At 43.5% G+C, this 22299-nt stretch overlaps 1 protein-coding gene across 13 annotated transcripts in view; it reads left to right on the top strand.

Moving 5' to 3' along the window:
* KCNMA1 (potassium calcium-activated channel subfamily M alpha 1) overlaps positions 1-22299 on the top strand; it is a 1925602-nt gene that overhangs the window by 1593264 nt on the left and 310039 nt on the right. For all 13 annotated transcript variants that reach the window (XM_069610985.1, XM_069610992.1, XM_069610991.1 and 10 more), the window contains one exon: positions 3969-4062. In XM_069610985.1, coding sequence (XP_069467086.1) covers positions 3969-4062 — 94 coding nt within the window. The remainder of the gene's footprint in view (positions 1-3968; positions 4063-22299) is intronic.

The raw sequence follows: 22299 nt of genomic DNA, 5'->3' as shown, positions 1-22299 counted from the left end.
GTGAGGGTCAGGAGTGAGATCAGTTCTTTGGAAACTCAGGCCCATTCTAAGTGGACAATTCTTGACATTTTAACCATTGTGTTCATATTGGACAAAGGACTGAGTGATGATAACTGTGGTTAGATCGTCTAGGAGCATTGTTTTATTTTTCAGTTGACATTTTTATAGTTTCTTTTGTGTAACATGATTTGTAGTTTGTGTAGCGAGAGATGGGATGTGTCTTTCACATGTAGTTGATCACATTGAAGAGGGGGGTATGTGGATGGTCAGGGTGAGCATTTACCCCTTTTAGAGTGCTGGGGGAAAAGGAAACCAAATATGTATGTTCTTTTGATGAAATTGGGAACATATGTGTGAGGCCATTACTGGGATTTGCCCAATCTAGACTCAAGTCTTGTATGAACGCGTTTTCTTTAGAGAGCATTCTAAGTTATTGTGGGGTTGGGGGTGCTAAAACATGCGTAGAAAATAAAGATTTTGTGGTGGAGATTTGCTGCAAGACATGGAGATATTCAAAGGAGGCAAGACAGTCATGGCAAGATCTTAGCTATTGAACTCGTTTTAGATGCTTAGAGATCTGCAGCGTTTTGCTCTCCAGATGTTTTCGCCTACAACTCTCATCAGCCCTCGCCTGCATATCCAACGGCGAGGCATCATGGGAGCTGCTGCGCAACACACCCGGGGAGCTGCAGGTTGCTGATCCAATGACTCCCCCTGTCGTGTTGACCCAGTCATTAATGGGTGGTGACTCCATTAGGGATTAGTGAATCCATGGTTATTTGGGATGTCTCATCGACTAAAGTTATTTTTTGTGGAAGAGGAAATCTATATAATTTCTTTATGGTAGGACAGTCCCTTAAATGTAATTAGTGTTCATTGGTGTTCTGGTGTCAGAGTGAGGTTCTGGGCGCTCTCTACAGTCAATGCAAATGCAGCTTTTAGTCTTGGTCCATTTAGTAGATTGAGAACACATTCAATAGCCACACTGATGTTAGTTCTTTCTTTATGATCATTCTGCTCAGCTAGTATGCAGACCACTCTTTCTCCCTGGGCAACGTCAGAATGTTTCGTATTGCGCGAGGCAGCGCAAGCCTCTAGACCGCCTATAGGTCAACAGCCTCATGTCCACCTACTGAGCAAAGGAGGACCAAAAAAAGGACCTCTTGTGAGTGGAGTACAGGTTGTCTTGTGTGAAACAATTGTCCCTTTCAAAATAAGAGCCAGTGGCCAGATTACAGAAACTTTGCACTGGTGCAAGCACAATTTTGCACAGTATTAGCACAATTGCAAAGCTTGCCCTAGTGCAAATAAAAACATCGGGCCATGTTAGAAGGTCTTTGCAACATGGCAAGTTAAATTTTTCATGGTATAAGAAATGGGACAGAAATTGCTCTAATTCAGAAAACATATACTTTTAGTGCATTTCTGCACAAGGGCAAAGTTTGCTCTGGTGCTAATAGCATTCTGTAACATCACTAGGGCAAGCTTTGCCCTGGTGCAAAAACGCATTGAAGGAATTGTTTTTTTTGCCCTAATGCTGTCATGCAAAATTGTACTTGTCATGGTGCAAATGTCTTCTAACATGGACCCAATGCTTTTGGCACTAGGGCTGCACTTGCACCAGTGTAAGGCTTCTGTAATCTGGCTCCTACTGTTGCGAGTTTTAAAAGAAAAGATTCCCTGTGAAATTGATCTGTAAATGAAAACACGTTCCTCAGCCTTTGGAATTTCAGTTTCCCAAAGGAATTCTCAATAATGCAAAGATAGAAGGTAGGGCCCAGGAAAGTTTGATTCCAGACCCAGGTAGAGGAATCTAATTTTGCAAAGGCGTATAACCGCTGATCGTGGTGCGGTAAATGTTCTTCTTGTACAGAGTTTTCGGTAGGGGTTCTTCCCTCCTCTGAAGGTTCCTGACCTGGTCAGAATTTGTCGAAGGGCACCGCACAATTTGAGGCGGTGCGCTCCCTTTGAATTCTGCAATGCGCTACAATAGCTTTAACCCTATGTGTTCTGATGACCGCATTTAGGAGTATAGAGAAAAACCTCACCGATCTGGACCACTCTAATCGCCACGGGTTCAGCCGGTTAATATAGTGTTGACGTCAAGCTCGCAAATCAAGGTAGATCCTCACAGGGCAGTACCGCGCTGATGACTTTTCACAGTTCACGATTACAGTTGCGATCCTTTCACGTCATGAGCACTGTGTAGTCACCCTATGATATTTCAGCTCCCACAGTGCTACTATGATCAGCGGCTTTCAGGGGCACAGGGCAGTACTTCTCTTATCTTTTAGCATGTATGGCTCCACTGCGGTTCCCCAATGACTCTTTTACGTGTAAGCGCAAGTACAATAGCATTCATTTCAGGATCCCATGGATCAATCAAACTGCCTGAGCACTGTGCCGTGCTCATGTGGATGGACAGGATTCAGGTGCAAGACGCTGTACTCCCAGAGTACTCCAGCATTCTGGTGCACAGTACTGTTAGGATGCAGTGCTCCTACTTTCTTTAAACACACAGGGACTGATTCATGGAATGTTTAGCGCAGAAGAAAGTGACTTTGCATCGCCAAAAAACCACGTTCCACCAGGCCTAATTCACAGAGCAATGCAAAGTGTATTTTTGCAGAGCAAAGTCACTTTCAACTGCAAAAGTACTCTTTGCACCGCGCTAAATGGGCCTAATTCACTGTTTGTGAACACTTTGCAGAAGACTTACGATAGCTCAGAATTTAGGAGCACTGTACTATAACCCTCTGTTCTTTCAGATGTTAAAAAACGTATTGCAGGAACGTTACAATGTTTTTAGAACTCATGAGCGCTGTACTATGCCCCGCTGATATTTCTGCCTTCAGGAGCCCAATACGCCTTCAGCGGATCCTGATAGTTTTGGGGGGATGTGCTAGGGTATCACAGATTGTGGCTGCATGTTACAGCTGTGCGCAGGTTAGCAGTATGACGCCTAACAACGTGATGCCCTTGGATGGTATATCGTGTTGCCTAGAGAAAGCTGATATCGTGGGAATTAATTGAATATTTCTATGTCATTGTTGTTTGATTTTAGATGCATGCATGGAGCTGTCAGCAACATGACTTTTATCACTTGAAAGCAGTCACCTTCTGCCAGAAATGGTCTGCTAGATTTTACTCTGTTTTTAACTGTGCCAAGCGCATATATTATTGATATACATTTTACCCGTAGGCATCATTTAGTGCTTAATATGTGCTCATTTAGTGCTTAATATATTAGTATGAGCAGTTGAACAATGGTTGACCAGGCCCAGCAAAGTTGTTTTATTTTATTCCCTGGGTGAAATGTCCTGTGAACCAACCAACATGTATATAAAAGAGAGTTATACAATTTAGTTGATAAGCATTAGTAAAAATAAGGCAGGCAGTATGACCCACCAGGATATTGTCCCTCGCTACTGATCACTGCAGCTTTGCCTTGGAGCACCAACTATGCTTTGAACCCCTCATGCGGCCTGATCTAGTGCAAGGACCCCACACAGATGGCTTCTGTACACGCCAGTCTAACACCTTTGTTAAGGCCTTCAATGGAAATGATCCTCGCTAACAATCCACATGTGTGTCTTTAATTTCAAAGTCAAGCCACCGCAACATCTCTCCTTCTGTTTTATCCTCTCTTTCACGTATGATATCCAAAATGTTCAGAATCTAGATACGCGCTGGGATTCTAAACATTGCCTCTTTGTGCGCACCACCTGAAGGCTTGACTTTCTGTGTACAAAGTTTAAGTCTCTGCGTCCAGCTTTGGCTCCCCTTCTGCCTTCGTCCGATACCCTTCTCGTACTGATCATGTGCAATAACAGGTTTGATCTTGGCTGTCAGGAGTGGCAACTTGTGACCGTGTGCGTGTTGCGTGTGCATTCTGTTGTATTTCATGTGTGTGTTGAACACCTTGCCGCTTGACCTGCTGCTTTCTCACACGTGTCCTATGTTTACAGTTGAAGATGAACAGATGTCAGCATTGTCGCCCAAAAAAAAGCAGCGAAATGGAGGGATGCGAAATTCTCCCAGTTGCTCACCCAAGATGATGAGGTAAGCAATGTGACCATGGAACGGGGGGTGATTAAAAAGATAGAGGACTCATGGGGAGGAGGAAGGAGAAAGAAGGAAGGGGAGGACTACCTACATGAGGAAGAAAGGTAAGTGACTGGAAAACTAGAGGGAACGAGTAGGATGAAGAATACCCCATTGGTCGAGCAAAGGGGAAAAGGGACGAGAAACGCGGCATCAGGAGCAAAACGATAAAAGGTGTTCAGAACATATTGGGTGGAGGGCTTGCAAGATGCCTGGAAGAGTTGGGTAAAAGTTGGGAAAGAGGATACGCCTGATGGCTGTAGGAATGTAAGAAAAGCAGAACCTTGTGTAGACGGAAATGCAATGGGGTGATGGAGTGCAGAGGGGTCACTAAAGGAGAGGGATATCTTTGAAGGCCCATGAATGGTCTGTAGGTTAAGAACCTTTAATCAATAAACAATATCATCTCTATCTCAAACAACATTTATGACACGATATTCAATGCCACGATATTTATTTATAATGTGACTTATCATCAGCAGTTGGTGCTTTGTACAGCCCAGGTACCTCGAGTTTTCTCTAACTACCCAACTACCAGTAAGAACATTATACTCCAGTATAAACTTCCCCAACTAACATTTCTAATATACACTGTCCTTGCCCAAACAGTCTCCCGAACCTTCAAAACTATGTGGGGGTCATTTTTTCCAAGTCCAGGTAATCGGTAAAAATGGCAGCAAAAATGTGCGGCCACTTTTACCACCATTTTAACCGATCAGCAGAATTTTCTTTGATTTGACCTCCAGTGTTGGAAAGCAGAGTGAACTTAGCACATCCATATGCTTTTCCAGCTCCGCCTGTCAAATCTGCTCGACTTTCTGCCAACGGGGATCATTTTCTAAGTCCTGCGGATCAGTAAAATTGGTGGTAAAAGTGTTCCATTGGACTATCTTCGGTTGGGCAGAGGTGTTGGAGAGCGGAGCGGATTTAACACGTACACCTGCTCTTCCAGGTCCACCTGTCAAATCCGCTCGGATTTTCCATAGGAATCCTTTGGATTTCCAGCAGCATGACAAAACATGTAGCTGGCAAACCAACGGATTCCTATAGAATTTGCCTGAAATTACCAGCAGTAAAAGCAGCTGGATTCCATAGGAATCCATTGTAAATGCTTCCATTAATCGTTCATTGTGAGAGACATTTACAATCCTCCACCAATACAGCAGAATAGTGGAAAGTAAAGGCGATTTCACCAATGTTTAACTTTTAACTTTTCCTCAGCCTGGTGGAAAAAATGCACAGAGTGGACTTTGCACAGAAGTGGTCCACTCTGTGAAATGCACGTCTTAATCAAAATGACCGCCATGGAATCTGAAGCTTGGCATCCAAGATCGGAAAGACTGTTGATTTCGAGGGAATGTAGTTCACCCTCCTTGGGGACTCGCGTGGCTCACTCTTAAGGCTGTCACCCGAGAGGCCAGTTTTGTGTTTCCGGAAGCCATGGCAGTCATTGTGCATTATTAATGCCATGCACTTAGTTGTCGCGCAACGCCAATGGCTAGTGACCTGCGGAATATCTAAGCGCTGCGCGGAGGGAGAGGTTCCACAAACGCAAGCTTATTCCAGGAACAAAGCACCTAAAATGAATTCTCACCTTTATATTCACGCCTAAATATATAAATAAAGGTATTCTCTAAGAAAGCAACGATCCACGCAAAAGGCGCAATGGAGGGGGCTGTTGGACAGCTTTTCAAAGGCTTAAGTATTTATTCTGTCAGCTTGTCAGCAGTTAATGATAGAGAAAGAAAAAAAAAACGCTGTCATGGAAAGCAGTTGAAAAGCTGTTTGAAAAATACATAGGCTTTAAAGTCTCGGCTGTCACCCTGTCCTGCCCATGTGTAGTTCCTAAGCATCACTGGCACTAATGACGGCACGAACCAATCCAAGGAGCGTACGCGGTGAGCGCGCCTCGGGCCATTCTCTCTGTGTCAGCACCCCTTCCTTCGAGGGCTGTTGTCTGTGCTTAAGGCCACGCGTGAGCCGTATCGTCTCAATCAGAGATGAACTGGGGATATTACCTTCCTTTTATCCTGTCGATTGAAATCAAATCTCTGCTAATTGATTCGGACTGATGAAGGGGAAAAGCTGATTAATAATCTATGGTGTTGCAAAGCTGGCTGCCAGGCGGAGGCCCGTTTGGAAGCCTTGTTGATTGGGAAAGGCGGGAGTTTGTGACGCAGGCGGCGCAGCGGTGTTGCTAAATGGAGACGGCGGAGGAAGCGTGGCGCCGCTGGCGCGCTACGCAGGCACGCCCATGCATTATTTACAGACGGCCAACAGCAGAGGCTCTTGCGTTTCAAGCGGGCCATCTGACAGACAGGCGAAGGGGAATGTTTTAAGGTGCGGGTGCCTAATTCAAACGGCTTTGAAATTTCGTAATAGGATTTGTGTTTCAGATAATTGATCACAGAGCACAAAATGCTGTGATGTTTTGTCTCCCACAGGATAGAGTAATATGTTGTAAGAAACTGCCTGGCCACCAGTGCTGGCCCCAGGTCTTCTAGCGATCTGTGTGAGATTTACATGACGTTGTCATGTAAAGTGTCAGTCAATGACTTTAGTGAGTGACAGAGGCGCTGCTCCAGCACCTATTTAGGAATCACGCCGCGCCTCTGTCACTCACTAATACAAAGTCATTGACTGACACAGCGCCTCCAGATCACACAGTGTAAAGTGGCTTGATGAGACGTAACCTTGTGTGAGCTGGTGGCGCCCCTGTGTGACTGCAACTATTAATCACCCCTTGAGTGGGCTCTGGTGGTCACCCAATCCTCTCTTTCTCAAACCTGGGATATATGTGTCTTCTGGCCTCCCTCCTTTAGTTGTTTTGTTTGCTGTACCTGTATTCCACTACGTAACCTAGGTAAGAATGATGGATTCATTTCTTATGGCTTGTCTGTTAAGCTGAACATGCAGAAGCGAATACCCTTTCCCAGAAGCCAGGGCATTTCTGGTCCAGTAGAGTGATTTCCAGAATAGTTGTTAGCCTGACCGAACACCAGACAGGCCCCACAGACTTTCTATGGTCAGCTGAGGGATAGGAATGGTCCTTCACACCCGCGCCTCTTCTATACCCGCGAGTGTGGCGTCTGCAGACCTTCTCCGTGAAATGTATTTGGAATTGAACCACTGCCCCTGGACCATTCAGTCCTTCCCTGGCCACCCAATACTTCAAAGGGGCTAGTCTGGGGGGGGGGCAATCCTTCAGTGTTGCAAAAGAGGGACTGGCTGTGCGCTTGCATCAAAAATGATGCCTACCTCTGTCTGCAAGTGAAGGTTTCAGCCTTTGTCATGTGGGACTTGATTACAATTACCAGGTGCTTATATCTGGTCTAAGCTCCTCCTTTGGGTCTTTTACGAGGTGATGCCCTGGATGATAACCGCCTTCAGGTGCCAGAGATCTGCCACTGCTTGAACAGTGGGCTAGTAAGGCCACCTTCTTCTCTGGAGGCTCTGGATTCCAACCAATCCTGTAGCTCCATCTGCATGTCCTCCAGCAGTCATCTTTCTTCTGCATCATTTAGGACGCAGCAATGGGTTGGGATGCTTTACTTTTCAATTATGTTTCCGTCCACCAGCAGGCACCCACATACTTTGACTTTCATATCCATGGAGCAGCTTGGTACTGATGCTCATGGCCTACTACTTCCAGATACTAGCAAAGCATCTTTTTCACGATTGTGGATACTCAAGACTCAGTCTCAGCTGTCTACCCACTGGATTTAGGATTCAGGCCCTTGATCAGCCTGGAGGGCTGTCCCCTGTGCAGTCCAGTCAGACTGCCTTTGGTGGTCTCGAGAGACCAATCTTCTGTTGAGACGAAGATCCATTTCCTCCCCGGGATCTAGTGACTTGCATCCATCACTCTCTATATTGTACAGCACCCAACTCAGATCTCCTAGCTGACTGTTGATTGCTGTTGAACATGTTTCTGGTAGGAATGCACATGTATCCTCAAAAAATACAAATCCAAGATACAAATACCATGCACTCCCCTGAATACGTCCGGGAAGTTGATGCAAAGTCACAAACTAGTCACAATCTTTAGTTTTCGTTAAGGTCATCTCTCCCAAATAAATGCTCTGCAGTGGAATTCCATGTTTTAGCTTTCAATGTCTTCTTTGTCCAATTCTGCTTATATCTTGTCGATTATGTATATATATATTTGTGGCTAGTGTTTCACTCAGATAAAGACAGTCACTTAAAACAAATGCATTTTCCTCTTCTTAAAGCTGCATTCCAAATGTGCAATATCCCCTACCTGATATTTTGGGATCAGGAATTCACACACAACACAGATGTGATTTGCCAAGAAGGCCTGTGTACTCCACAGCACATACGCAATTTGGGCATTGATGAAAATACATACCTGATACACACTCTGTGGATTATTATTTTCTGTAGGAAATGATTGCAATCTAAAAACATATGACAATGTTCTTGTTGAACTCCCAGACACCTCCTTTGAGTTTCTTACAATGGGTGAAGGTACATATGTGACTCTACATTTGTATTATGAAGTCTGGCTTCCTTTTATACGATACCTGTAATTTCTTTTGCTCTTGCCCGGAAGGCCTTTCTCATATTATTTATTTTAGGCCTCATTTTTATAATAAATTCCCTCAAAAGGTGCCCATCCCACAATTAATGTCTCCAGGAGAAAGGTGTTTTTTCCGGGACTTCTCATCACAGTTGGGCTTGGATGTTAGTCTTCTCTTCAGAGAGGGAGCACCCGGGCTGCCGATTTGATTTCCTTTGTGGTGACAGATACGTGATGCCCTTTTCTCTGATTTTCCTTTTTCACTTCCAGTGAGCATGGAACGTGGAAATCAAGGCGTGAGTCTGTTTTTAGTGTCGGGTAGAAAGGCTGGTTTAGTACAATGTCTTGGCCATATTTTATCTTTACATTTTTAGCATTTCCATAATCTCTTCTACCCTCTCTACAATGTCTAACTTTTGCAATATTACATGTATATCTTTAACAATTAATTTAAATCTCTGTTATTTAACAAACATCCCTCCTTCCAGTCTAATCATTTACAGTTACTGAGATTCTTTTGTTTGGGTAGCATTCGTCTGATCGGGAGGAGGAACTAATCCCTCGATCCAATGCAAAGCATTTCATGGGTGGCAGACTTTATGCTGGTTCACATGGACCCAGGCTGTTCCCCTTTTGGGATTTTTATCTTGTAGCCAATGGGAGAGATCTTATCTATGATCTCATACAATCCCATTCAGCTCGCAAGGAACCTGCACTCCTTGGACTGTTTTAATTGGAAAATATAAAGATAAACGTTATCGCCCAAGTGCTACTTCTTCTTAGAGGTCTGCAGGTCATAGTAGGTCTTGGTATCTCTTTGAAGGTGAATGTATGCTATCGAATAGTACAATACAGTACTAGACAAAGGTGCAACAACCTGGGAATTACAATGAAAAACAACTGTACATAACAGCCTCTCTTTCTCTAATAAATATTATAACTGCACTTTCCTCTTATAATCTTCTGATTTGGGGACCTGGGCACAGATTTCCTTTTAGATACAGCTGAGTAATTCCTTTTTAGATTGCCAGTTGGCAGCAAAGTGGCACTGCTGCTTCTTTGGGTAAATAAATATCTCACAGACCCCATGGTTAGACACGTGAATAGCAGAGTCTGGGTGAGACGTTGCACACAATAACTGTATGCTCCTGTGACTACAGATGATGACGATCTGCAAACTTGCAAGACAGGGGCCGTGGCTGCTAAATCCTATAGCACTCCATGTTCTGCCCCATGGAAGTTCCCCTCGCAATAACGTTCAATGGCCGTCATAGCTTATAACATCAGAGAAGTGTCTACATATGAACAGGCAGCCTCTAACAAGAAGCAGATCTTGTGTCTAACATCTCTAAACTCAACAACTTCCCTGCCAGAAGCTCAGGACTCCTATGTGGGGTTAGCCTGATTTTCTCCAGGGTTGCAGCTTTCTCTGCTAGCCATGAATGAGCATCCAGCACTATTAAGAGAAAGACTTTTCTCCCTTTGCCATCGATGAAGCCTTATTTCCAGGATCCTTCGCTGTTAACATTATTTTGGAGGGTCATCCTCTAAATAGCCTTTCTCTGCTCCATCACCACCACCAATATAGTCCTCCCCATGATTGATTCCTATAAATTCAATAGCTTCTTCTTCTCTGATCTACAGAGTTGGTTTCAGAGAGTGAGGTGGGCCTTCAGGTTGTACCTTATTATTTCATTGTACCCGAGAAGTTAGGATCGCAAGACAATTTCTTGATCTGTTCCTTCTGAACTAATTTTTCTTCTGCCACATGAGAATTCTGACACAAGTTCTAGAAGCGATTCAGTTGTCAGAGTGGGTGCGTTGTGTGGATCTCCCCCGTTCTTACTTTCAGATTTCCATCAAGAAAAGCATCACGCTCAGGTTCACAATGGATGGGCAGCTTCACCATCACAAGCGCCTTACGTCTGCACCGAGATAAGCTCTTGGGGTAGTCTCTACATTGTGGTGATTCACCTGCATGCTTTTTGGGTGGAACTCTATCCACATCAAAAGGGATAGCTAAACAGAGGACCGTCCCCAGGACACACCTTTGGGAGACTCTGTGTACTGTGAAATTCTCAAGCAGAATAATTCTCAGTTGAGTCCACGTCAAAATATTAATTTCATAGCTGCTCAAAAAGATACTACTTTGGGATAATGTAATCCCTCTCCTAGGAGGGTTTTATTTCCACAAGTAAAGAGCTCTTCATTTGTCTACTCAACAGGAGACTTCTACTTGTTAGGTACAGAGACTTCTATGTCCCATGCTCCATTTACTCACCTAGTCGCTTCTGTAAAGATGAGGGCAATGGCACCTCAACTTTACCTTGCTCAATTTTACCTGTCCCGGTGTGCATGGGCTCAAGTAGTAACATTTCTGCAAGGATCACATTTTAGATGCTCTACCTTTCAGACCTCAGTGAAAAACTCTTTTCAGTTTGTTTCAAGGGCTCAGTGCCAACATCATCACATCTATTTGTAAGAAGTTGTAAGACGCTCACTGCTTCCCATCAAATCTGATGTCTTTTCTAATGTATGTTCTTTTGTGATAAAAAAGAGAATTGTCCCTCCCTGTATTTAAAATACAATTAATGCATCTATGGAATCTTGCCTGTGAAGAATGTATTGCTCCACGATGTTTAGTTAGCACCAAATGGTTTTACCCTTTGGCTGCTGACCCTCCCACCTTGGATCAGACAGACTTGCCAAAAAAGGCTTGACCACTCAAGGGTCCCCGGGAATTAAGGGCTCTCTGGTCATTCCCTTAGGGCAGTTAAGATATCTGAGAGAGTTAAGTGCTCACATTAGCCATCTGCGTATAGTGAAAATCACAGATACGAATCCTGGCCAAGCACTCAGCTGCTTCTTCTTCTTCCTGAAATGGATAAAACGAGCACCATTAAATTGGGTAATACTACATACTATTACAGTGATTAGGAAATAGAGGGGGCTGTTATGAAGTAAAGCATCAAACTGTGATTTTATTATGTCTTCTGACTTTCTTTCTCTTCAACAGCAGAAAGTTGTATTTGCCTTAACGAACAACAAAGCTGCAGTGTTATATCAAAACAAGCGGGTTGGAATCCCGTCCATTTGCTTGGTCACCTAACAATTCATCTTATAGACTCTGCGCTTCAAACAGCCTAAACTGGGGAAATGTGGAAGCAGAAACTGTGGCAATTTATACATGTTCACAGCAGTGGAAATTCAAGTGGATAATATTCCTTCAACTTTGTGGGATTTGTGAGTTTGTCCTGATAGATTGCTTGGCAAACAAAAGCATCTCTTTGTGTCCATGGTTCCACTCATGCTTGGGGATAAGGCACCGTCTCAAGACAATGCTCTCCCATTGGCCCTCCCTCCAATTCCACTAATACAACTGAAATGATTCTGGTAGCCCAGTGTTTGTCTGGATGGCTATGGTTCTCCTGTCTTCATTACCTATCATATACAACTTTCTGATCCTTCCTTAGATCCCCTGTTCCAGCATTGTGGGTCAGTAATTTACCCCTCTCTTCCATGTCTAAACCACTGGACCTCTAAGACCTCTTGGGTGAAAACTTGGGTATTCCTTATTAAAAATAGAAATCATCAAATCATCGTCATGAGTGCTGCTAGAAAAGAGTCCACTAAAAGCCAATAGAAGAGCAAATGGTTAAGATTCTGCTAGTGGTCTTTTAGAGAATGGACTGGTCATATTTATGCCTCATTGAATAATGTGCTATCTTTAATCTTACATGGTTGGCACAAGGTTTCTTAAAGATTCCTGCAATCAGTTCCTTTGAACCAGTCCAGATTACTTGAACAAGTCTAAGGACACAGTGCCATCATGTTAATTATCTTACCAAAAGGTATCTCTTCCCTCAATTGAAGAGTCTGGCTCCTCGGCACGATCTGTTCGTTGCACCATGCACCCAAACGCTTGATTGCCTGTAATCATGTGTTATAGGTCTTGTGACCTGGAAAACTGTCGCCCCAGCCTCCGTCACCCCAGCCAGACATATTCGAGAACTTCAAGCTTTCCCTTAAAGAGCATTGTATTATTTTCTATTAAGGGCAATTTTATCCAGAAAGTGGAAACAGAGTTTCATCTTAATGAGAACATTATTGTGCATGCATTTAAGACTAGACCATGTGTTTTTGGACTGATGAGCCTTTAAGTAACTTAGATGCGTTAAGTTCTCTTATATTACATTTTGATTAAACAAAGGTTGTTAAGAAAATGTGATCATTTGTTTATTGCTTACCGTGGACTTACCCATGGCAATAATACAGCCAAGGTTAACATTACCAGAAGGACAATCTCCAGTATATTCTAGAGCATCAGGCACCCCAGAGACAGTGTGCTCATTACACCAGAGCAAAGGAGCATTGCTGGCCTTTGAGGACATTTATTCAAACATCTGCAGTTGCAGCGACGTGGGTCCCTAGTCACGCTTTCTCTAAGCATTGCTCTCTCAATGTGTCCTGTAGGAAAGAGGCATCTATTGTTTTGCTTGAAAGTACTTTTTTCTGGAACCCTGGGCAGCCAAATGTTGCCTTCCACGTCTTTGATGTAAGTCTGTAAAACTAGGTCCCTAACTATTGAAATGAGTCAGGGTGAGTAACATTTATATTCATTGTGATACTGGTAGCCAGCACCCTTGCTCTCCTGACATTCTGTAGGAGCATATATCTTACTTCAACCTTGCATGCTGGAAAAATAATCTAGACACTGGGTGAAGATAGATGGTAAAGACTAGGGTCGTTTGCAGAACCCTGGAGTGCTGAGGGTTGCTTGACCTGGATGACCTCTAAGGTTTCACAGCAGAAACATTATTTTGGAAGTAATCTTTCCAGTAGCCCCATTGATGCAGGCGTGTGCGGTCATTTATGATGGCAGATCAATGACTAAGAGTACTGGAGTTACCATGAAGGTAATTTCTGCTATTTTTTATTGATTTAGCTGATTGATATCAACCTTTCAATTTCTATGAATAACTTTAGTGTTTACAAGATTTCATTCATTACATTTAAAAACATTTAAAACCAGTTTTTGGCCTAATTCATGAGCCATTATACATGATTTTCCATTTCTCAACTAGGCCCCTAATGGAATTTAAAATTTAGAGATTGTGCAGACCAAAAAAAATTCACCATTAATGTCTTTACATCTCTGCTTATCAGTAATTTTTGCTATTAGTATTCCAAATCCCTGATCTATAGAAGCATGTGGGGGGCATATTAATTTGTTTGACCTAAGAGGCCTCACGTAGTTTAGTATCTGAATATTTGATTTCCAGGTCTTACCCAGATGTCTTCTAAACCTCTAGCCACCAGTGTTTTTTAAAATGGCTACCCAGAACATGTGTTGTTCTGGCTTCAGCACATAGGTTCTTGCAAGACCAACTCAGCTTTCCAAAGTATGAGGTTGTTGTTTGGACACAGAATCTCCTTGTGTCTCATGGTACTTCAAACGCTTCCAAAGGAAATAGGGGTATTTGTCTCTCTCTGATTTTCCTTCCTCCTCCTTGGAGTTTGAAATGGGCTCACAGTATCTGGATGTTGCATTACTGTCAGCTTTTGTCTACCATGAACTTTAGGACCACTGACAAGCTCTTTGTCGCCTATGTTTCCCTCTTTCATGGCAAGCAAATTCCCAAGGCAGCCATTGCTCACTGGGTGCATTCCGGCATTTTGAAATGTTAGCCTAAGATCCCCGATCCTGCAGGTATTAATAGAAATGCCATCATGGCCGAGGCATGCTCCATTGCCTTAAATCATGACCCAATCACAGATGTCAACTGCAGGGAATATATATGGAACCCTTCAAATATTATCTAACAACTGCTCTGTGGATGTTAGCTCCAGGTCTGACACAGTTTGGCAAAGCCCTTCTACGGAATTTAATGGGTTAAGATATCAGATAACTGCTTACCCTCAAGCTAATTATCATGCCTTTTCACCTCACAGTGTGACAGGATACAGATGAACTGTATGTACACTGTTGTAATGTTAACCTCTTTCCTGTTGCTTATTTGTTTAGTGTTTCAGTTGTTCATTTGTACATAGTGTGTGCTGTTGTGTACTGTTGTTCATTCTGCATTGCTCATTTCTGTATTGCTTGGACTGTGGTGACTTTGCGGTCTTCTTTCTCACTGGAATTGTTATGGTTTGAGAAAAAGAATGTCGGCAGTCAGTTGAGAGAGAAGTGGAAGGAGTGGCCACAGTCTTACCTCGATGCGTCCACTAAAATAAATTTTACCTTGCACCATACTGGAGTCTCAGTATTCATCCTTACGATACTGGTGACGAGCCATCTTGACTGCGGCGGAGAAGGATGGTCATCCAGGACCCACGAGGAGTGCTGGTAGTGTTGTGGATGGTAGAAGCTGCTCTGTAGGTTCCTGGAAGCTGGCTGGAGGTCGCTGTGAGAACCACACAATTGACCGGTGTACAGACCTGCGCTTTGAGGACAGTAGGGAGAAGCATCCCTCGGCATCCACTGGCGAAACCACACTGCCGTTTGGTGTGTGTCCAAGCACATTTGGGAGTATAAGTAGGCTCACAGAGAAGTGTGCGTTGGAGCCTGCTTCTTTTTGCAGTCCCACCTGGGACAGCAACTGAGGAGTGCCACATGTGTTGGCGGGGGAGTCCGGTGCGATTTGGGTGGCAGAGCAAGACAGGCCAGATGATGTAGGCCACGTGAGATTTGTGGGAGCTCATGTCAGCGTTTGAGAGCACAGAGGAAGAGTCTTGCATGAGCACCCGTCAGCACTCCGGAGCACAGAGAAAAGGGCCGTACTGCGTGTCCATGCGCACTGCCTTTTTGGGCTGCAGTTTGGTTGCCCTTCGCAACCAACAACAATGCTGTTCCCTTCGCCGAAGTAATTCATAGGAGTTAGAGTAGCAAGTTACCATAAACCAGCTACACAAGGACATTTCTCCAGTGTGGGCTGCAACACCCTCACTTACTCAAAGGCAAACAGGGAGAGGCCACCATAATGCAGAGTGCTCAGTAATAAATGCATGTTTAAGTACATTCACAAGTTGCTAATGGCAATTGCCTTCTGAAGCTGCAACAATGGCAGACATTCCTGGATCAGTCTTATTCTTACCTCAGCCTGGTGAACCACTGATGAAGTGGAAGGACTGAAAAGTAGAGTTTGTTCTAGCAGTATATGGGACAAATTACGCATTTGAGAGGAAAGATGCTTTACTCTACCACTGTCTTGGTAATGCAGGGCAAGAAGTGTTTAACAGAATTCCAGAAACTGCTCTGCCTCTTGATGTGGCAACGTGGAACAGTTTTTCCAAGCTAGACCAATACAATGAAGCCAGAGAGAACAAGATATTGGCAAGATACAAGAAGTGTGGTGGAACCAGTGCAGTAACTTTGCTGAAAATGTCATGGGGACATGAAATCTTAATGAAAGGGGACCCTGCCAAATGAGTGGGACAAAATGGTGTGCCACAAAAGTTGGGGGGGGAGGACAAAAACCCCTGTCTCCCCTAAAATTACTCCCATGGGTGAAACCATTGAAGACTTTATCAACGCCCTTAGAGGTCTGGCCATCTAATGTTGGTTTGGTCATTGTCATGATGAACATATTGGAGATCAACTGATGATTAAGTGCTCCGACAACAGAATAAGGGAGGAACTGTGGAAAGAGAGGGATCTTAATTTAGAAAGGAGAATTGAGATTGTCAAACAGGTCGAGGACACTGCTCAGTGTCACTGAGGCGGGCAAACTTGCCGTAGAGAAAAATGCTGTAGGGGTTAGTGTGGTCTCGGCGCAAGGAGTCAACATCAAGGGAGAAAAATGACAAGTGAGATGAGGAATGCTGATGTCAGGAGGTCAAGGAATTTCGGAAGGAAAAAAGAGAGTTGGGATTCTCAGAGACACAGGGGGAGGTGTGTTGAACCAGAAATGATTTTCCCAGAAAACCTGTCCTGCGACCCATCTCATGTGGCCAGGGAAAGGCAGGCACTTCCTGATCCTGACCTTGGGGTTGGTATTCTGCAGGAGGATCAAATGGTGGGGGGTGGGGTCAGGCCAGGAGGAATGGGAAAACCCTTTTACTAACTTTCCCAGAGACTATATAATATTAATGGCCTATTGTAAAGTTGAAACTGTAGAAGAAAAAGGGAATTTGAACATTGGGGACTGCAAGACCACAATGCCCAAAGTACTGGGATGAGGAAGAAGGATTTGGAGGCACGAGACTGTAGTGTGCAGTCTATTGATTGTAATGACCCACACCTGAGAGGGACTGGTAAGTATAAAGGGCACCCTCAGGTGCAGGCCATTAGGAGAAGCAGAAGGGGGAGTAATTGTTGTGACTCTGCTTTGTAGTGGCAGCAGAAATTGTAGGGAAGCCGAGACGCCAGAGCCACTGCCATTTGTGAAGCAGATGGCGGTTTTGTGAGAGTCTCTACACTTAATGACCTTGAATGCAGAGGTTGTGCGGTGGGAAGCGTTAATCTGTGGATTGCCCATGGAGCGAGGAACACACCTCTTCTGACCGGCATGGGCCACGGGAAGCAGAAAGAAGCAGCTTCTGATGCAGTGGGAAGCAGAGGAAGCAGAAAGCACTGTGGAAGTGCAGCGAGCGGACACATATGGAGTGCCCGTTGAGTTCACTAGATGCCGGAGCCACTCCTATTTGTGAAGCAGATGCTGGTTTTGTGAGGGTCTTTACCCTTAATCACCTTGAAGGCAGAGGTTGTGCGGTGAGCAACGTTAATCCGTGGAGTGCTAATGGAGCGAGTAATGCACCTCTCCCAAAAGGCATGGGCTGCAGGAAGCAGAAAGAAGTAGTTTACCGTGCAGCGGAAAGCAAAGGAAGCAGAAAACACTGTGGTAGCAGAGCGAGTGGACGCGTATGGAGTACCTGGTGAGTTCACTAGTATTGTGTGACCGCGGAACACTCCATAATCACCCACTGGGCACTACTGAGAATATTGAATACCGAAATAATGTTAAGAAGCTAAAGTGGCAGACTAACAATACCTTTGTATACCGATTTTATATAAAGCAGCTAAAGTGGCAGAATAAGAACCTTGGGAACAGAAAAGAAGGTTATAATTGTAATTACAATGGTTGAAATAATTGCCAAAGCCAAAAGAAGGCAATATTAAAAGAAGGTAACAAAAACTACCATTGCCAAGAGAGGGTAATATTAAAGGAAATTAACACCAATGTTGCCAAAACTAAGAGAGGGAAATTAAGAAGCAAACCAATTGTAACCCCTATTGCCAAAGAGAGGAATAGTCAAGAGTTGATAAAGAACCTAACAAGCATGGTCTAAGCCAAAGAAGAGCAATTGTAATTAAAAGCCATTATCAGCATTTGGTTAATTTAAAAGTGGGAAAACAAGAGGTACCCTCATAATAGAACACATTCAGGAAGAGAGCAAGCAGCATAATCTTCATTACATGTGGAATCACAAGGGTGGAACAAACAATACCAATGTGTTTCATGGTTTCTCAGAAGAATCAGACCATACTGAAGTTGTTGATACTGATATTGTTGAAAGCCAAAAGACTTTGTTGTGGAAGGAGAGCAGCCCTTCTGATGGAGAGCATTCAGGAGGAGAGGAGCATAACCTGTGTTGCCTGTGGCATAAACAACACCAATGTGTTTCATGTATTTTCGGAAGAAGTATTAATTAGTGATGTTGAAATTCAAAAGACTTAGCCAAGTTGTTTGAAGTGGACTTTACCATAGAAGTATTTGTAGTAGTAATTGTACTAGTGTTAGAAGCTTTTTAGTCCTGACAGGCGAATATACCAGGGCAGAGACTTTGAAGAAGTTATTGAATTACTGTGTTGTGGTTAAAGACTGTGAAGAAGTGGCAAGGCCACTACAAAATCTTTTGAATCATTGCAAATCATCCGGTTGCTATCGATGAACCTTGCAGGTGTTTTCCTTTCCTAAGAAGATGTTGTTTTAACTCTTTGCTACAAGTGCAAACACAAATATTGGTCCTTCCTTTTGAACTGTTGGAAAGTCCAAGTGAGAGACTTTTGGAGCAAGAAGAACCTTATCACCAGAACTTTGTTGTAAAACTAAACTTTCCTATTTTGAACGGTTAATAGAAATTCCTGCTTTGAATCTGGGGAACGAAACATTATCCAAGTTACAAGGAGAAATAGCAATCAGGTTTATGTTGGACATAACCGCGATTTTGTTATATGTGAATTGCCATATATTCCCTTCATATGTTTATTGTATGTATAAGTGTGAGTGATAGATTTCTTTTGTTAGAGTGTTTCCTTTAGTTAATTTATTACTAAAATGACATCATATTAAAAACCATTGCAAAGTTGTCCACCCCTCATTTCTGACCCCTCACATAGGCAAGGCTATCTCCCTGTTGATCTGCAGCAGAAGAGATGTTTTAGGTGTGGGAGTGCCCAGCATTTTCCAAATTCAAAACAATGTACAACACTATATGTAGAATGCCGTTTGTGTTGTATGATAGGCCATCTGGCTAAATGTTGCAGGATGTCTGCCAAGTTTGGGAGTGTGCAAGAGAATGATTGGGGAGATGAAGATTCAGATTCAGAATCCTTTGGCGGTGTAAGAGTTAATCAGGTGGTGAATGCAGTGATGGTGATGAAACTGAAGAAACCCAGATCATTGGTCACGATCAACAGAGTTAAAGTATTAATGTTGATTGACAGTGGCAGTGATTACAACTTGCTTGACAAAGACCTGGATGTTGAAGTTTAGTCACTTAGTTCTGAAAAGGGCCAATGTCAAGGCCAATGCGAATGGAGAAAATTCTATTTACATAACTGGAGAGATGCATGTTGAGTTAAGGTTTCAAGGGAGAAATACCATGAGGAAAGTTTTTGTAATCACTGTTGGTGGAGATTTATTTTCATGTAGCAGTCAAGCAGCTTTGGGGATCAAACTTGACTCCAACACTAGGCAACCTGTGTATACGTCTAGAGTGGAAGCTACAGAGTCTGAGTGCAAGATGCATGATGCCAGAAAAGGGACAAGTGGTACCACGGATGATGACATATTGTCATGTGTTCTGCAGATCTTTCAGAATAAAGTTGGTTGCCTGGCAAAGTTTATGCACAAGATTAAGCTTAAGCAGGGGGCAGTTCCTGTGCTAGAAAAAGTATGGACCGTGCCACTAGCACTAAGGAAGAAAGTAGAGGTGGAGCATAAACCGATGGTGGGTGAATGTGTGATTGAGCCGACAGAGGCGTCAAAGTGGGTGAGTCCAATTGATGTGGCGAGGAAAGCCAATGGAGCAGTGAGGTTATGCATCAATTTAAGATAGTTAAATAAGAATGTCATTGCTGAAATGTTCCCACTGCCAAGATTGATGAATAATTCTGAATCTGTCTGGAGCCCAGAAATGTTCCTTGCTGGACTTAAAGTCAGCATATCATCAAAGTCCTTGGCACCCTGACTTGTGTGACTCGACTGCATTCATCACACATGTCGGTATGTTTAGATGTGTTCGTATGCCATTCAGGCTTGTGTGAGCAGCAAATGTTTTTCAAAGAGTAATGCACACCATACATAGTGATTTTCCTGGGGTCAAATTCTAGCAGGGTGACATTTTGATCTTGGGGTGTGATTTGGAGGATCATGATCGCAGGATACTTTTGGTCCTTGAGAAGTTGGCAGGCTGGTCTCACTTTGATGTTAGAAAAGTGTCATTTTCAGAGGAGTGAGGTTGAGTATCTTGGTTATAAACTGTCAGGTGCAGGTATCAAACCCAAAGCCAGCACAGTTAAAGCAATTTGCAGAGATGCCTACTCCTAAGCAGTGGTCGACGTGTAAGAAAAGAAGTAGTGGAACTATGTTCCCTGCTGGCCTGCCCACTCCTCACAAACCCCATTGCCCTGCTCCCTACCACACACAATAGAAACCCCCAAACACATTTGCCTGCTGTTTAAGGTAATGGTCAGTGCAGTGCACTGAATGTGCATGTTTCAACTTCTTCCTATACTGTTATTTTAAAACGAAACCGTTCCGGAAGGGTTTCTTTTTAAAATAAAAGTATAGGAGCAGTAAAACTTAATTTAAAAAAGTAGAGGAGCGCCGCTCCCTTCCGCTCCCGCTCACTTCGACCACTGCTCCTAAGAATAAAATGGAAATGTCATTGTTTCTGGGTTTAGTCAAGTACTGTGCAAAGTTTATTAAGGGGCTGTCAAGTAAAACAGGGGAGCTTAGGATGGTGATGATGAAAGGAGTTAGATTTCAGTGGTCCCTATAATGTGAATAAAAATTCAGATGTGTCAAATGTTTTTTCTAGGGAAGATACCACACACCACACCAGAACCTGTCAATATCATTTGGCATTGATAGAGAGAAACAGAGCAATGTGTTGTGTGTGTGTGTGAAGCCAGTGACGGCATACTGCGTTGGCGTACATGGCTGCACTAGTATATGGGTATCCAATAAAGGTATTTTCCTGTTGACTGCCTAGCACTGAGGTCATGCCATGAGTGTGAGCAAGACAGTGATTAGTTCTCTACAAGTAGGAGCGTCATTACGGAAAAATGCCTTTCCATAATGCAGCAGCAGAAGTATTAAGTTGGGATTCTACTTAGTGCAGGTGTAGTTTCTTGACCATATTCCAGAATTATCCTGGTTGTTAGTGTTAAGGCACTTCACACATCCTTTAGTTGGTGTGTGTTCTTTTGGGATTGATAGGAACATATGGTCCAATAAATCTCAAAGTGAGCAAAAAAAAACACATTGCTCTTTTTGCACCCACACCATGTTGTCTATGCTGGGGATACATTGATGAGTATTTGAAGTAAGCCTATAGACAGTTAGGTCCTCATTACAAGTTAGGCAGTAGTGGTAAAATGGGTGGTATTTCCAAATATGAACCTTTTTACTGCTCTGCCTAATTGTGTATTTTGCAACCCAAACCACTTGATTTGACATTGAGGAAATACCTCCACGAATAGCAGTGGTAACCGGAAAGGCAGAATAACTGCATGCAGTAATTCTGCCAGTTCCTCCAGGAGTCCCATGGTGCTCTCTCTCAGGGTGAATAACAAAATCCCTATATGCAACAGAAAATGACTGTTACCACATGTGGTAACATAATACCAGAGGTAATACCATCAAACTCGTAATGAAGCCCTGAAATTAATTTAATTCCTAGGCTCCTTTCGATGCACCCACTCTCTATGTCAGTGAACGGTGCTGGGATTATTGGGTGTAACGGCCCAGTGTCTATGATGCCTGGCAACAGCATCTCATTTCTCCCATACATCATGCTCCATCTCGTTTAGGAAAAATCCTATTGTGGATTCTGTTGCTTTAAAATTCTTTTCAAATATAGCTGCACCACACTTGTAAGTTAATGTAGCTCTGGGATGTGTCCCTTTAAGAGAGGGAAAAAGACTGTTGAAAAAGTGACAAACATGACAATTTTCAATGAGACTGGAACTTAGTATGTTATGTTATGTTGATTTATACAGCGGCGCGCAGCACTGCCATTTGCATGGTCTCCAGGTGCTCACGTGGCTCTGTAATAAAAGGGGTTATTGAGGGAGAGAGGGATACGATAGAGGTTGCCCTCATCTGCGGGTGCGCAGAAAAAAGAGAAACTGGCATCTGTGTGTGTGCACTTTCTCTGTGTGCTTTGCTAAGTGCACTGGGCTTTTTGTGTCCGGAAGGGTGGCG

Source organism: Ambystoma mexicanum, chromosome 8 (assembly GCF_040938575.1).
Source record: "Ambystoma mexicanum isolate Mex_15411 chromosome 8, UKY_AmexF1_1, whole genome shotgun sequence".
NCBI classification, from domain to species: domain Eukaryota; kingdom Metazoa; phylum Chordata; class Amphibia; order Caudata; family Ambystomatidae; genus Ambystoma; species Ambystoma mexicanum.
The sequence above is the reverse complement of the archived record's forward strand: the minus strand, read 5'-3'. Positions and strand labels throughout refer to the sequence as shown.